General features: G+C 44.4%; 1 protein-coding gene across 3 annotated transcripts in view; it reads right to left on the reverse strand.

Annotated features, from left to right (window-relative positions):
• MAVS (mitochondrial antiviral signaling protein) overlaps positions 1 to 16,821 on the reverse strand; it is a 143,592-nt gene that overhangs the window by 100,021 nt on the left and 26,750 nt on the right. For all 3 annotated transcript variants that reach the window (XM_029593586.1, XM_029593594.1, XM_029593577.1), the window contains exon 2: positions 4,986 to 5,113. In XM_029593586.1, the coding sequence (XP_029449446.1) occupies positions 4,986 to 5,099 (114 nt within the window). In that variant the 5' untranslated portion in view covers positions 5,100 to 5,113. The remainder of the gene's footprint in view (positions 1 to 4,985; positions 5,114 to 16,821) is intronic.

Consider the following 16,821-nt stretch of genomic DNA (forward strand, 5'->3'; position numbering starts at 1 on the left):
AATTCTGTCATTGATTTATCTAATGCATTCTTTGCAATTCCATTACATGCGGCTTCCCGTGATTTAACATCCTTTGTATTAGGCACTAAGGCATATCAATGGACTCGAATGCCACAAGGGTTCACGGATAGCCCGACTGTTTTCTCAAACAGTTAAACAAGGATCTAGAACAGTTTAGGAATAAATTACCAAATTCTGTATCCCTGTTCACCTATGTTGATGATATATTGCTTTCAGCTGATAATAAAGCAGAATGTTGGGAATGGACATATAAACTGTTACAAGTATTGGGTGAAGCTGGATACAAGTGTAATCGAAAGAAATGTATATTAGCTAAAACTCAAGTTAATTTCCTGGGACAAATAATATCCTCAACTACTAAATATAACACAAAAGATTTGCTGTTAGAGTTGCAAGAAACAAGAGTTACCCCACAATTTAAAACAATTAAGAGGTTTGTTGGGAACATTTAACTATTGTAGACAATGGATACCGAGATATTCTGCGCGCATTTCACCTCTACTGAGGCACCTACAGGTACCGGCTGGTACCAGCTCTAATGCGCAGGTGATTTTGACTGAAAATGACGAAATGATTATACGAGAATTATTACAGGCATTGTTACAAGCTGAACCTCTAGGTACGGTAGACCCCCGATTGAATGTACATATTTGGGTCCGAGATATGGGACATACATGGGCTGCTTTTGTAAATCAGGAAGATACCCCGAAATGAGCAGTAGCATTTCTATCTGGTTCTTTTAGCCCAGTGGAAATGGCTCTCCCTGAGATCCCAAAGTTACTAACAGCCATTGTTGCAGCAGTTGGGAAATGGCGGGCTGTCATGCCATACAGCGCGTTAATATTACACTGCGCTCATTCCATACATTATTGTTATCAACTAGTCAAGCGGCATTGACAGCATCTAGATTTGGTAAATATCAAGCAGTATTAAATGGCCAGAATATTGTGACGGCAACCCCTTACGAAAGCTCAGAATAAATTACTAGACTGTTTCTTTCCCAGTACTAATCAACAGCAGATGGAAAGAAAAGATATCCCAGAACTATTACTAATACAATTTGACCCTCTTGAGGCGGGACTAATATGGTTTACAGATGGAGCTCAGAGGGATCAACGAGCAGCATTTGCTGCGGTGCAAGTGACACCGGACTTAAGTATCATTTCTAAATTACAATATCATACACAAAACGGAGTCACAGCACAAGAAGCTGAACTATTGGCTGTGATAGCAGCCCTCAAAGCCGCAGGTAATGATAGAGATTGTACGATTTACACTGACAGTTCTTATGTAGTTAGTTCCTTACAATATCATTTGTTAAAATGGAAAAGAAGGGGCATGATAACTGCTGCGGGGCAACCCTTACAACACATTCATAATTGGCAACAAATACTTACTTTGTTATCACAAAGGGAAGGTGTTGGTTCTCGAACTGCTATAGTATGGACGCCAGCACATACAGGGAACACGAGTTTTGAGGCGAAGGGCAATGACTTAGCAGATAAAGCTGCTACAGAAATCCTTACCGTGCACTTAATGGCCATGCAAACACGGTTTAATCCAGAAATGAGTCATACTCCATATCCAATGCCATTGGATATATTCCATGAACAACCCAGTGGTGAGGAATTACAGAAATGGATAACAATTGGATGTTACCAAAAAGGTAAAAAATGGCTGCACCCTAATGGAAAAAAAATGTTTAACTACATCAGAAGTGTTGCGGTATTTCTGTGCATGGCATGCAACCATGCATCTGTCTGCCACCGCGTTATTAGCTGGTATACAAAGTAATCACTGGAATCAAAATTTATATGCCTTAGCTGTACAGGTAATTCATAACTGTCTAGTTTGTTCTACTCATATAGCTCGTCGAGGCCCAGCTGTGAGTCCTGGAAGTTTGCCTATTCCCCAGGGACCAGGTTTGGAATGGCACATTGATTACACTGATATGCTTGAAGCAATCAAAGGAAAACGGTATGTATTGGTATGGGTAGATAGCTTTTCACATTGGATCGAAGCTTTTCCATGTACAAAAGAAACAGCTCATATTGTCATTGATACCTTCTTGCATGGAATTTTGCCTACTCATGGTTGCCCAATCAAAATTGTATCCGATAATGGTACACACTTTAATAACCAAATTATGAGAGAGTTACAAGAAGTCTGTGATATTATCCACCGACGTGTATCTATTTATAAGCCAACATCAAATGGTTTGGTAGAACGCTATAATGGGATATTGAAAACAAAACTAAGAGTATTGCTCACAGCACTGAATAAAAATAAGACAAAAAAATTATATACCTGGTTAGATGTACTACCACTAGCCTTGATGATTATACGTAACACGCCAGGTACCATTCATAAAATTACTCCATTCCAATTACAGACAGGACGGATTATGAATCCGATGATAGTAAAAACGAACTGATACCCAAGTGGAATATTGGAAAAAGGTGCAACCCCTAATGGCAATGGCAGCAGACCTGGTACAGGCTGAATCATTGAAAGCCCCTAAAAAGACGTTTTGTGCTTCTTTTTCTGTAGGTGATCAAGTGCTGAGAAGAATTATACACACAAGACTTGGAAGGATCCGATCTACGTTGGTCCATTCACTATCACAGGGTTGAGCCACACTGCTGCTCGTTTAACAGAACATTCCACCTGGGTACACTTGTCAGATATTCGCTCCTACAGACCCAGTCCATAACGTCATGCCCAACTTGACTACATTTGTTTGGACTGTTATCCTTTGTCTGGGACTATGGGGGGAATTGAACTCTTCAGCATCCAGTATTTTTGATATAGAAACTGATTCACTTCCTACACGTTTTCAACACAATCTGTGGCTGCGTTTAGCCAATATTACAAATGTCACTTCCTTTTGTTTGACGTATAGTTTAGATTTACATACAATGTTGGGATTCTTGTCTTATTCCAGTGTGTAAGGTCCGAATGATATTGCAAATGATACCCAGTTGCCGCTTATCACTAATGCTTGGCAATACACCTCTCTCCCATTCTGGGGTCGAATAACAAAACGCTTGCCTGTAGATGCCTTAGAATTCCATACCCCGTATGTAGCAAAACCCCTTAATAGTACCTGTGCTCGTGTTGTAAATTGTACTGAACGGGGTGCCGGTAAATGCCGTAATCTCCCTGAGGGAAATTGGAATTGCAGTTATTATACTAATGTCAGCTTTAATTATGCTCACATTATATTACCCATAGGGTGGTTCTTTACCTGTGGGGCTACTACATTTAACTATATTCCAGCTAATATCAGTGAGTGTATCTGTTGTCTCAGTAGACTTGTTCCTGTGTTGCCCCAGAAACCACAACTACTAGATTCCAAGCATCGGCAGACACGTGATTTGTCCTCCTTGGCACCCACGTGTGATGGAAATGTTTCATTATATAGTAAGCAAGAATCACTAGCATTAGCTTTAACTTGATTAGTGTACCTGCTTTGGCTATGCATGCCAACATTGAAGTCACAAAACTGGCTTGTACATTAGCAAAATCTATTAATACTACTTCCAAAGCTTTAGCTTTATTGAATCAAGAGCAAGCTACCCTCCGCAATGCTATTCTAAGTAATCGTGGTGCTATTGATTTTTTATTATTGCAGCATTGATTTGGTTGTGAGATTATGCCTGACATGTGTTGTTTTAATATTACTGATAACTCATGGGCCATTGAAAATCAAATTGTCCACTTACATAAGTATGCACAAGATATTAAAATTCATTCTTGGTCCAATATGTGGGACAATATATGGTCCATATTCCCGATTGGGTGGATTAGAACAGCTTGTCAATATATTTTAACTATTCTGATCATTTTGGTTAGCGTAGGCTGTTTTGTACAATGTATACCTAGTTTGATTTTTTCTGTACAGAGATGGTTTCAACCTAGATTTATCAAGAACAATTTGATAGCTTATAGCAACATTGACCTGGATTCTGTTCGCATAGTACATACCACAAATCATGTAAGAGATAGAAGGGCCGTGGAACAGTGAGAATAGTTAAAAGGGAGGTGTCAGGGAAAGTTTCTCCTCGGATTGTGAAGAACGGCCCCCACCCTCGTTGCTAAATCCCCTGTGTGAAGAAACGAATGCCAGTGTGAGCCAGCAGCCTTTCTGGCTCACAAGGGAGGATTTGATGATTATGCCCCGGGTTCAATTCCCGGTTTTATCCACCATTGATGAATATACTAATGTTATTTCTGCTAAATACCAGAAACCTTGAATGCCAGACTTGCAAGAGGAATGCCAGGCTCTGCAGGAAGAGTCATAAACAACTAGATAACAGAAGAACTAGTGAGACACAGGATGATGGAGGTGACTTGTGGAGGGTACGCAACAGGCAATCTGTATTAAGGAATGCAAGGGAAAAGATAAGGGAGAGACTAAGCAAGAGAAGGCAATAAGATTTGTGGTATGTAAACATGCAAGCAGAAACCAGCTGGTTTGCTGTGTTTGCCTTTTAACCTATATAAAGTAGAACAGAAATGAAGTAAGTTAGAGACATTTTTTTTGTTCCTGCGCGAGAGCTTTGCTAGCTATAACCATTATGTAAGTATTTATACTCATTTTTGTCACTTAACTATATATCCAGTTTCATTTTTTGTTCATATGTTGTGTATGCTGTGAATGAGATAATATAATGATATAAAATAATCCTGTGAATGATATCCAATAAAGAGTAGTAGAGTAAATTAGTTTCTGAGTTGTTCTTGTAAACACCCAAAGGTCGAGCACACAATTTAAAACAGCTTACACTGTAGCCGATCTTGAAATGCACATTAAATTGATGGGCTATACTGTAATTCACATGGAATACTATCAGCCAATTGACACAGAAATGACGGGTAGGGCACCCAATAAATGACTTAAACAAGCAAGCAAGCATAGCAAATGCAAAACATAGTGGAACGCAGAAGAAAAGCAAATATACCTGATCTGTTTCTGTCAGGCAGTTAAGGTAAGGTAGCAACTCCAACACCTTAATATGTTGAAAGTCCATGTTGCGATTAACATAACGCGCCAGTTGTTCTTCAGCAAATTTCATTTTTCACTTGGTACCTACAGTGGGGAAAAATGCATATACGGTTTTAATATACACTGTAAACCACTGAAGTAATTCTGATATTTGATGAACAGATAACCAGTTCTTGACCCCTGGACAAATCTAGGCCTAGCTATAAAATATTTTAATTTGTGGGCCCAAGTCTCTCTGGATCCTTAAGTATTCAACCAGTCAGATCCTGTCACAATCCATTCACTACCACTTTTGTTTCATGCCAGCTTCATTCCAGAAGTGTCCACCAGGTGTGATGCTTCACAACAGGGTTGGTACAGGTATGAGTCCCACCAAGTAGTCCATCATAGTAGGTTGTTGATTTACCTATCCTCTTTCTATCCATTTCTGGGTGGTAAGGGTTAGGCAATCATTGTCCCACTGATCTTTTCTTGGCAGAATACTGCAGCAGTTTGCTATTGCTTTCTGCATCCCACAGCACCTGGTTTTGCTTGGTGGCCTGATTCTGCTTGGCTTCCAAGATCTAACAAGTTTGGGTTCTCCCAGGCCATTGAGTAAGAGTGTGTAACTGTAAATGATGAGAGAGACAATTGGCATCTCAGAGACCTGGTGTAAGGAGGATAACCAATGGGATACTGCATATTCACTCTCATACATACTCATTCACACACACACACACACACACCTCATTCACTGTTAAGTCTGTTGACCACGGAGGCCGTGGCTGACCGTACTCACCCGCCTTTGCAGCGGGTCAGAGACGCCGAGAGGCCTTCCTCCGAGGAAGGAGCGCTGCACTGCCGAAGCCCTGCCCCCTGACGTCGCCTAGACGCACGCGACGACGTCAGCCTCTCTTTTTAAAGGGGCCAGCGCGGGAAAGACCCGGGCCAGCCCCAGAAGTTCCTCACTTTGGTGGGGGTATTTAGCCGGCTTTTCTACTGCTAACCGGCGAGTTAGCAAGGATTGGACTTGTTCGGTCTAAGCTACTCGGCCACTTCCTGCTGCCGCTGGAAGCTCTACCTTGCCCTTCGGGGTATTCTTTAACCTGGGTACCCGCTCCTCGGGGGGCCCTCTGCTTTCCTTTCAGGTGCCTTACTGGGATCAGGGACTCGCTCCTCAAGGGCCTGCTCTCCCTGCCTCGGTGCCCGTACCATCTACTTCAGCCTGGTGGAATCGCCAACCTTACAGCTACCATCTAGTGAGTAATCTCATTCTATCTCACCCATAGCTTGCTGTGCTGGGAAACCTACACCAGAATCTCCCTATTCCAACTTGGTGAGACGGGTCCCCTCTGCCGAGGGTCCTGGGACTGCTACCTCTGGATCACCTCATTACTGCCACCTCTGGTGGTATACTACAAGCTGTATAATAAAAGATCTAACTCTGTTTGTGCATCCTTAGTCTAGCCCAGTACTGTGGCCCCCCACGGGGATCCTCCCCATGGGCGTGGTCATCTGCCACAGTACCCAAGAATCCACCCAAACAACGCTTAACCATAACATTCACTCACCAAACTCATGCACATTCACTCAGTTCTCCTCCGTTTCCACATATTCACATTCATCTCAGTAACTGCAAACCCTTCACTGCCAAACAAACACTTTGAGAAATAACACAAACCACTCAGTACTCAAACAGCAGCAGCCTTATTTATGACATGGCAGCAATGCAAATATTATACCATGCCCTAGAACACTAATACACTACCTACTGGGGTTTACAGAACAAAGCCCTACAGAAAAACTACATGCCAGAAGAAATAATGCACCTCAGTTACACATGCAGAACACAGACTCTTTCCTAATACAGAATAAAGGACTACAAATTAGAAACAGAAATATGCAGCCAAAAATAAAATGGAAAGTCAGAGAAACCAGACTCTGAACAGTGGAATACTAAAAGGAAGAACAAAATACAAATATGTAATGCACATTCCAAAAAGATATCATATGCCAATCACAAAAAATACTAAATACATTTGTTTAACCTTTGTTTGATCTTATTTTTTAAATCTGTTGGTCACAGGGTTTTTTCCCATGCTCCGTTTCTCGGTCTTCTTCCAATTCTTTTTACAGGGTCTTTTTTTTCCTGTTTCTTCTCTCTCCACCTGTCTTCTTCCCTTCCTCCATCAAACACACTCAAGCTCTCATTTTCACCTGCTGTCTCTCTCTCTCATACACACATGCTCCCACTTTCACATGCTCTCTCACACACCTGTAGTCTCACACATTCAGAGAAGCTCTCATGCATACACACAGGCTCTCATTCCCACATGCTGTTTGCTTGTTTATTAAAATTTTTAATTGCTTTGTGCGTGAGCTCTAAGTGATTTATATAATAACATACATAATTAGTTACAAGTAACAAATGCAATAACAGATTACATAAATATAAAAATCTAAAATCACAAACAAACATTCTTAGCAAGCCTAAAATAAGACAAGTTACTTGCCAAATCAAGAAGGCCTGAAGGATTGTTGACTTGAACCTAATTACTCCCCGCAGCTATGTAACATGAAAGGAACCTGATTGCACCAGAGTCGCTAATGAATATTTATAGGCACCTCTCAATTTTATGCTTGCTTCAGCAAGAATGCCTTTAAAAGTTACTTTACATTTCTTGGGACATACTTCTAATCTCATAGTTGCAGGTACAGAATTCCATAAATTAGTTGCAGCTACGGAAAAGGCACAGTCTCTTGTAGATTATAGTCTGGCTGTTTTAATTGAGGGAACCTCAAGCAGGCCTCTTTCTTGAGATCTGAGCCTCCTCGTTGGTTGACAAATATGAAGCAATGAATTAGCCCAAGGAAAAGAAGAGCTACTTAATAGTTTATGAGTCATAAATAATATTTTTGAATGAACTCTGAAACGCACCGGAAGCCATTGGAATTGTATTAAAGTAGGGGTAGTATGATCCATTAATGAGATGTGCAGTTGAATAGAAAAGAAGTTGAAGTGGCTTCAGAGTTGACTCTGGAAGTCCAAGGTATATGGCATTGCAGTAATCGATAGTGGGAAGTACCGATGCCTGAACCAACAACTTAAAATCACTGTATTCTACAGCAGTAGTGTGTGGTAAGATTTATAGCAGGGGATTCAGTCTCATTCCCTCAGTCCCCCCCTCCCCTCCCACATGTGCCATCAGCCCCGCTCCCTCAACCCCCTCACCCCTAGAGACACGAGACACATGGAACCCATATGGCTTTAGTGTCTTGTTGTAATATGTAATGGGTGTTGGCTTGACCCTCAGAAAGCCACGAATAAAAAGCTACGATATAGTAAACCTCCCATACCAAAAACAGCGCTAACTGCCAGCACTCAAACTCACCATGACAAATATTACATCAAGTTCTAAAAACACCAATATAACATAGCTCCAATGAAAGCTATCACAGACTGCTAAGAATACAGTTTACTCCAACAAATAAATCTGCCAGATCAACACAGCAAAAATCCTACCCTGCAAATATTACATCAGGCTCTGGAAGACTAATGCACCTCCTACTGAAAACAGAACAAGACGGACTGCTATACATCCCTACAGAGAAATTATACACTAGCAGAATCCCTCACCTTGATCATACATACAGAACACAGACAGCCCCTTATCAAAGACAAAATAAGAAACCAACAAACAAAATATATACATATAAATCATAGAAAGAAAATCATACTAATACAAGGAATAAATAAAAACTGATGAACAGAACATCCAATAATTAAAACATTTATAAAATTTCCCCCATGCCAATTTAATATTTCAAAACAGCAGACAGAAAATAACATCCAATAATGAAACTAGTAAGGATTTTTAAAAATTTCCCGCTCTTCATACCTGGTGTGTTTTGATTTCCAGCCACTCAGATTGTTGTGGATTAGTGGTTGGAAATGAAATCTAAATGGGATTGAGTTGTCTGTGAAGGAGGAAAGGAGATCATTGGGGGTTTTACTGGAGCCCTGTCTGAATACAGATAAACATATTGCACGAACAGGTACGTAATGTCTATACTAAGGTAAGAATGAGTATATCGTTAAGATTATATCTGGATTTGTTTATGTTAAAAACCACTGCGTATGCTTTGGTGCTATCACATGTTTATTACTGGGGTTACCTATAAATGTGTAAGCTGCCGTTGATTCAGAACAAGGACTGCACGCATATCACAGGCAGCTCCAGAAGGGCCCCAGCCTCATCTTTGCTGTTACGGCTACATTGGTTGCCTATGCAAGCATGTTGTAAGTTTAAAATATTTTTACTTACTTTTAAGACAATTTGAGGTATACGTCCATCCCACATGAAAGGCAAATTATGGTGGAATGAACCAGGAAGAAATTTGCGATCAACTTCAAAAGTTTGTTTTTTTTTTGCAGACTCCTGGGGTTAAATGTTTTTTTCGCCATCAAAGGCTACAAAATAGATCTTTTTTAGCTTCTGCCCCAGGACTCTGGAATAGTTTTTGCCTCAAGAATTGAAGGAATAACAGGATATGTTGAAATTTAGGAAAAGGTGAAAACTTGGTTAAATGTTATCCGCTTTTAAACCATTAATTGGATTTTATGAAACCTCATTAAATGCTTTGAAATTACTTTACAATTTTTAAAGAATGCTGTTATTGTATTTATGATTTTTGTTTAATTTTTTTTAATCTTATGAAAAATGTGATTCACCTTGAGATATTTATCAGGAAGACGATTAATAAGTATTTTTTTAAATAAATAAATAAATAAATAAATAATTGGGGGAGGGGGAGCGATACAGACTATCCTCTCTCTCTCTCACACACACACACACACACAGGCAGTCATTCATTCAGGCTGTTATTCTCCCTTCACACCCACACATACAAGCAATCACACATATACATACATATCCCTAAACTCAGGCTCTCACCCAGCCACCCCCCCATATAGGCTCTCTCAAGCCTCACCCCCACATACACAGGATATCACCCAGCCACACATACTCATGCTCTCACCCCTGCAAGTTCTTCATTCCCACATACACGCAAGCCTTTTACCCACACATACACAGAATCTCATCCACCCACATACAGGCAGTTCCCCCCCCCCCCACATACACACACACACACACACACACAGCCTCTCAAACCCTGACACCCAAACAACCGCTCTCACCCCCACACCCAGGCTCTCACCCCACCACCACCCAGGCTCTGTTTCAACCAGCCACACAAACACACACAGAGCCTGGGCCTCTTCTTCAGCCGCCAGCAGGATGGGGTCCAATGGCAGCACTAGGTCCTCCTCCTCCTTTCAGCCACCAGTAGGATGAGATTCGTTGGCAGCCACCATATCCTCTCGCTTCACCCGCCAGGGGCCTGTCGAATTGTGGGGTGGGCGGCAGCAGGAGTTGTGATTATCCTAACTTCATCTTCTGCCACCGGGCTGATTTCATGGTAAGAGCTGCGAGACTGGACCCACAGCAGCAGATGTTACTTGAATAAACGTGACTACTGCTGCCCAGGATGGGGTATAGGGAGTTATGATGCTGCTGATCATATCAGGCAGGGGTTTGGTTTATCCTTGCCCAATCTGATTCCTGCGCGGGAGGTAAAAGCAGTGCGCAGACACAAGAAAAGTTGTGCTCGGCTGTGCATGCATGCAGTTAAAGGGAACACTGCACGTAACCATCCCTTGTATCGAAAAGCTTGCTTAAAAACTCTAGCAACTGGGAGGGTTCCAAGTTGCATTTTGCATAGATCACTACCAGCCCAAACATTGTAGGAGCCGGATTAGTATGGCTGAAGCCTGCCGGATACCCTGGGCAGATTTTGCTCCAATAAGCCAATAATCCAAATAAGGATGAACTATTATCCCCCCCTGCATGCATAGTATCACCACTATGAGCACTCAGGGTTAAGGCCCTTGGCGCTGTTTTAAGTCCGAAGGACAGGACCTGTAACTGAAAGTGCTGACCTAGAACACAAAAGCAAAGACAACCTTCAAATAACAGTCTCATGGGGATATGAAGAGAGGCCTCTGCCAGATTTTCTCCTTTTCATTCTGCTACCATGACTGAACAGAAGGACTCCATTCTGAAGTGGGGGACCCTCAAAAAGAAAATTATTCCTTACCTGCTAATTTTCGTTCCTGTAGTACCATGGATCAGTTATGTCCCCCGACCAGCAGATGGAGTCAGAACAGAGCTCTAGGGCTCCGCCTCCTATACCAGCTCACCCTCTGCTGGAGCTCAGTATCGTGAATAACAAAGCCCAAAAGAGCAATAACAAAACAATTTGGATCAAAACCCTGATGAAAATCAACATCAATAACAATAAAACAGGCATGACCTAACAAAAAGAGGTCGCCAACGTCAACTTGTGAGGAGCTGTACAACTCTGAGAGAGAACCAGAGAGAAGAAAGAAGAGACAGGAGATAACAATGAATCCGAGCAGGTCGCAAGATCCCAGCGTGGTGGGCGTCTGGACTGATCCATGGTACTACAGGAATGAAAATTAGCAGGTAAGGAATAATTTTCTTTTCCCTGTACGTACCAGGATCAGTCCAGACGGTGGGATGTACCAAAGCTTCCCTACTATGGGTGGGCCCTTGAGAGCCCTGCTCGGAGAACCTGATCGCCAAAGTGTCCAGGAGCTGAAGGCGCCAGGTGTAGGCGATAATGCTTAGCGAAGGTATGCAGCGACTTCCACGTCGCCGCCCGGCAAATTTCCTGTGGGGAGACGGCACGAGACTCCGCCCAAGACGCTGCTTGAGAGCGTGTAGAATGAGCTCGAACGCCCCTGGGCGGATCCCGACCGGCCCCGATATAAGACGACGAGATGGCATCCTTGATCCAGCGGGCGATGGTCGTCTTTGAAGCCGAGGAGCCCTTCTTAGGTCCCGACCAGAGCACAAACAAATGATCGGAAACCCGAAAGGCATTGGTAACCTCCAGGTAGTGGAGTAAGACTCGTTTGACGTCCAAGTTATGAAGAGACCTCGACTCCTCTGGAGAGAACGCCGGGAGTTCCACCGTCTGATTCACGTGAAACGAAGAGACCACCTTCGGGAGGAAGGAAGGTACTGTACGCAGCGAGATCCCCGCCTCCGAAATGCGAAGGTAGGGTTCCCTGCAGGAAAGAGCCTGCAGCTCCGAGATTCGACGGGCAGAGCATATTGCCACGAGAAAGACCGTCTTCATAGTGAGGTCTAAGAGAAGACTCCTGCAGAGGTTCGAAAGGAGCACCCGCTAGGGCCCGGAGAACCAGGTTAAGACTCCACGACGGACAAGGGTCCCTGACCGGCGGCCGTAGATGTTTGGCCCCCTTCAGGAAACGGGCGATATCCGCCTGGAGAGGAAGGGCGACCGGTGTCTGTACCAGAACATTCAGGGCCGCTACCTGCACACTTATGGAATTGTATGCAAGACCCTTATCTAGCCCGTCCTGCAAAAATTGAAGGATTAGAGGTACCGACGCCTCCGTGGGTCGGGCCCCATGATCGGTACACCAGGCCTCGAAGACCTTCCACACTCGCACATAAGCAACAGAGGTAGAAGGTTTGCGGGCCCGGAGCATCGTAGAGATTACCGCCTCCGGGTAGCCTCGTCTGCGGAGGCGGCGCCGTTCAAAAGCCAAGCCGCAAGACAAAAGAGTGCCGCCTGCTCGAAAAATACCGGACCCTGCTGCAGGAGCCGAGGAAGATGACTCAGGCGTAACGGTCCGTCCACTGTCATGTGAAGCAGGTCTGCAAACCAAGGACGACGCGGCCACTCCGGAGCTACCAGAATCACGGGACCGCTGTGAGTTTCTATCCTGCGGAGTATCTTGCCCACTAAGGGCCAGGGAGGAAAAACAGAGTAGCTGATCTGCCGGCCACGGCAGCGCTAGAGCATCCACCCCCTCCGCGCCGCGCTCCCTTCTGCGACTGAAGAAGCGCGGGGCCTTGGCGTTGAGGGCGGTCGCCATCAAGTCTAGTCGCGGCGTTCCCCAACGGCGAACCAGGAGCGTCATCGCCTCGTCGGAAAGGGACCATTCGCCGGGGTCCAACCGCTGACGACTCAGGTAATCCGCTTGCACGTTGTCCACGCCAGCGATGTGGGAGGCCGCGAGCCGAACCAGATGAAGTTCCGCCCATTCCATCAGGAGCGTGGTTTCGGCGGAGACCTGTTCGCTCCTCGTCCCGCCTTGACGATTGATGTACGCCACCGTGGTGGCGTTGTCCGAAAGAACCTGTACCTCTCGGTTCCGAATCAGGGGGAGGAAACGTCGAAGTGTGAGGCGTACTGCTCTGGTCTCCAGACGATTGATCGGCCACCTCGCCTCCTCCGGGGACCACGTCCCCTGTGTGGCGCTTCGTTCGCAGACAGCGCCCCACCCCACGAGGCTGGCGTCGGTGGTCACGATCACCCAAGAAGGAACGTCGAGGGAGACGCCTCGGGCCAGGTGAGCCGGGACCAGCCACCACTCCAGACTGTCTCGAGCTGACTGAGGGAGGGGTAGAACCACCTGATACTCCTGTGACACCGGTTTCCATCGCGACAGCAGGGACGCCTGTAGTGGACGTAGGTGAGCAAACGCCCAGGGCACCATGTCGATGGTGGACCCCATCACTCCCAGAAGCTGTAGATAATTCCAAGCGGTGGGTTCCGACAAAGTCGCGAACTGACTGACGTGCTCCCTCAAGGAGAGTGCCTTGTCCGCACGCAGGAAGACCATGCCTTGCTGAGTGTTGAAGGTCGCCCCCAGAAAATCCAAGCGTTGGGATGGGACGTGGGAACTCTTGGGGAGATTCACAACCCAGCCCAGAGAGCGAAGCATCTCCAAGACTCTGGCCACCGAGGCCTGTCCATGCGAGAAGGACTTCGCCCGCACCAGCCAGTCGTCCAGGTAGGGGTGCACTAAGATCCCCTCCCGCCGGAGGGCCGCCGCAACCACCACCATGATCTTGGTGAAGGTCCGCGGAGCCGTTGCGAGCCCGAAGGGTAGGGCCTGAAACTGAAAGTGCTGACCGAGGATCTTGAAACGTAGGTAGCGTCTGTGGTCCGGACGTATCGGGATGTGCAGATACGCCTCCGTCAGATCCAGGGAAGCCAAAAACTCCCCCTGGTGTACCGCAGCAATCACTGAACGCAGCGTCTCCATGCGGAATCGGTTGACCCGCAGAGAGCGGTTCACTTCCTTCAGATCCAGTATGGGCCGGAACGAGCCGTCCTTTTTGGGAACCACGAAGTAGATGGAATAATGGCCCGAGCCCACCTCGGCGAAAGGAACGGGAACGATAGCCTCTATGGCTTGCAGACGGTCTAGTGTCTATTGAACCGCCATCTGTTTGAGGTCGGAGCCGCACGGAGAGAAGAGAAATCTGTCCCGAGGAAGATGGACAAATTCCAAGGCGTAACCGAGACTCAAAAACCTGTCAGACTGGGGAAGCACTGTTTCCCCAACTCACATCTGCTGGAGTCAGAAAGATACTGAGCTCCAGCAGAGGGTGAGCTGGTATAGGAAGCGGAGCCCTCGAGCTCTGTTCTGACTCCATCTGCTGGACGGGGGACATAACCCACCGTCTGGACTGATCCTGGTACGTACAGGGAACATCTGTTGACCCTTTTAGGTCTAGGTTAGGCCGAAAGATGCCATCCTTCTTTGGTGCTATAAAATAAATTGAATAGGATCCTTGCCCCTTTTCCTGAGCTGAGGCTAGAACTCTCTCTTTCAGGTCCCGCAACCCTTGCAGTGTTATTCTTACTGAGTCCCTCTTCTCCCTGCACATCATAAATCAAATCATAACATTTGGCACTGGGGAGATGCACATCATTTTTCCACTGACTTTCTTTTTTGTCCTAACATTGAAATTCCCATTCAAAATAAAATAAAAACTGATAATGAAGGTCCCTAATCATATCTCATTAAATACATTTAGTTACTTGGGTTTAACAAGCTGTGTGTCAAATTTGTGTCAATTATTTTTGATGGTACGGTCTCAAAACTTTTAGGGAACGTTTGCTCAGCTTTTCAGAAAATTGATTGTGGAGTCCTTCAGGTCTCTATTTTATTGCCTATCTTGTTTATTATTTATATGAAAAACTTCAAGGGCTAATTTTAAAAGCCCCATGTGCATGAAAACCGGAGGATATGCACCAAAGAACGGGTTAGGGAAAAAGAGGTGGGCCAGGACAGCATCACTAAGTACTGTCCCGCTGAAGCAGGCGCCGGCAGCCAACTGCCCCACGCAACCTGCTACTGCTCCGGAGAGCAGGTAAGTCATAAAATAAATAAATAAATAATAGGTTACTTAGCGGGGTTTTAGGGTTGGGTTAGTAGGGGAAGAGGGAGGCAGGTTAGGTAGGGGGTTTAGGAAGTTCCCTCCCAGTTCGCTTCTTTACTGGTGTGAACTGGGAGGGAACGGGGAACAGGGCCTATCGCGTCGCTGCACGCAGTTTGTGAAACCCCCCCGCGATTCGGCACTCGCGCGCACATGCTCGTGCAGATATAAAATCGTGTGTGCGGGTAGCGGATTTTATAACATGCGCGTGTCCACGTGCGCGTGCCGGGAACCCCTCGCCCTGGATTAAAAAGGTTACTGTCTCAAGGCACATGTTCGACTACGGTTTTACATTTTTTATTTACACTACATAGATGATATTCATTCAAATCCTTCCCCCCCCCCCCAATCCTAAATGGAAGGATAGGAGATGTGGATCAATTATGATATAGAGTTGATACTTGGATGTCTCAAAAGAGATGTTTTTTAAAATAAATACAAATCCACCTGTATTTCATACACACACCAACATAAATCATATATTGAAAAAAAATGTATGAATGACCATCATATAAAGATAGTGATATCTACTAATTTTGTAGAAAATCAGCTGGGTGGTCTTATGCAGTCCTCGTCTTGGAAATATAATCATTGGACATTTAGAATATATTTTTGAGACACTTTCATTATGCAATCATTTTAGAAATTATACCAACAATTTTTAAATTTGTAAGTGAAAGAATGTAACTTGAAAAGGACCATCAAGTAGTTCCGAAATGCAGGCTGTTGAAAGCAGCTGGCAGACACTGTCTGCACTGTTTCAGTGTTTTGGTTTTTCTGCATCGGGGCAAAAAGTGAAGAGGTAAATCTTTGTAGAATGCAAAATTTCACATGTGGTCTATGTTGAGACAGTCAGGAACGCTGTCAATTTAAACAGCGAAACACCCTGTGGTTAACTTTTTATAAAGCGTTCTTAAAAGTTAGTAAGTATTGCCTTTATACAGTGTTTTTTAAGTGACTGTCTTTGAAACATTTGTTTTCAAAACTCCTGGGTTGTTTGTTTTTTCAAACCTGCAAGAACAGAAACTGTGCCGGTGTTTCTGCTGTCAGTTCAGCGAGCAAAGTAGGACATAGTGACAGCTGTAATATTGGCTAGTAAGTATTTGGTCAGTGCTTTCATAAATGTTTGTTGTCTAACATAGACCACATGTGAAGTTTTACATTCTACAAAGATTTACCTCTTCACTTTTTGTCCCGATGCAGAAAAACCGAAACACTGAAACAGTGCAGATAGTGTTGGGCGGCTGCTTTCAACAGCCTGCATTTCGGAACTACTTGATGGTCCTTTTCAAGTTACATTCTTTCACTTACATTATATTTCGAAGATGAGGTCTGCATAAGACCACCCAGCTGATTTTCTACAAATTAGTAGATATCACTGTCTTATATATGTTCATTCATACATTTTTCAATATGTGGCTATGAAATACAGATGGATTTTTTTTTTTTTCACTTGATGGAATA

The sequence above is a fragment of the Rhinatrema bivittatum genome, chromosome 1, assembly GCF_901001135.1.
Source record: "Rhinatrema bivittatum chromosome 1, aRhiBiv1.1, whole genome shotgun sequence".
Lineage (NCBI taxonomy): Eukaryota > Metazoa > Chordata > Amphibia > Gymnophiona > Rhinatrematidae > Rhinatrema > Rhinatrema bivittatum.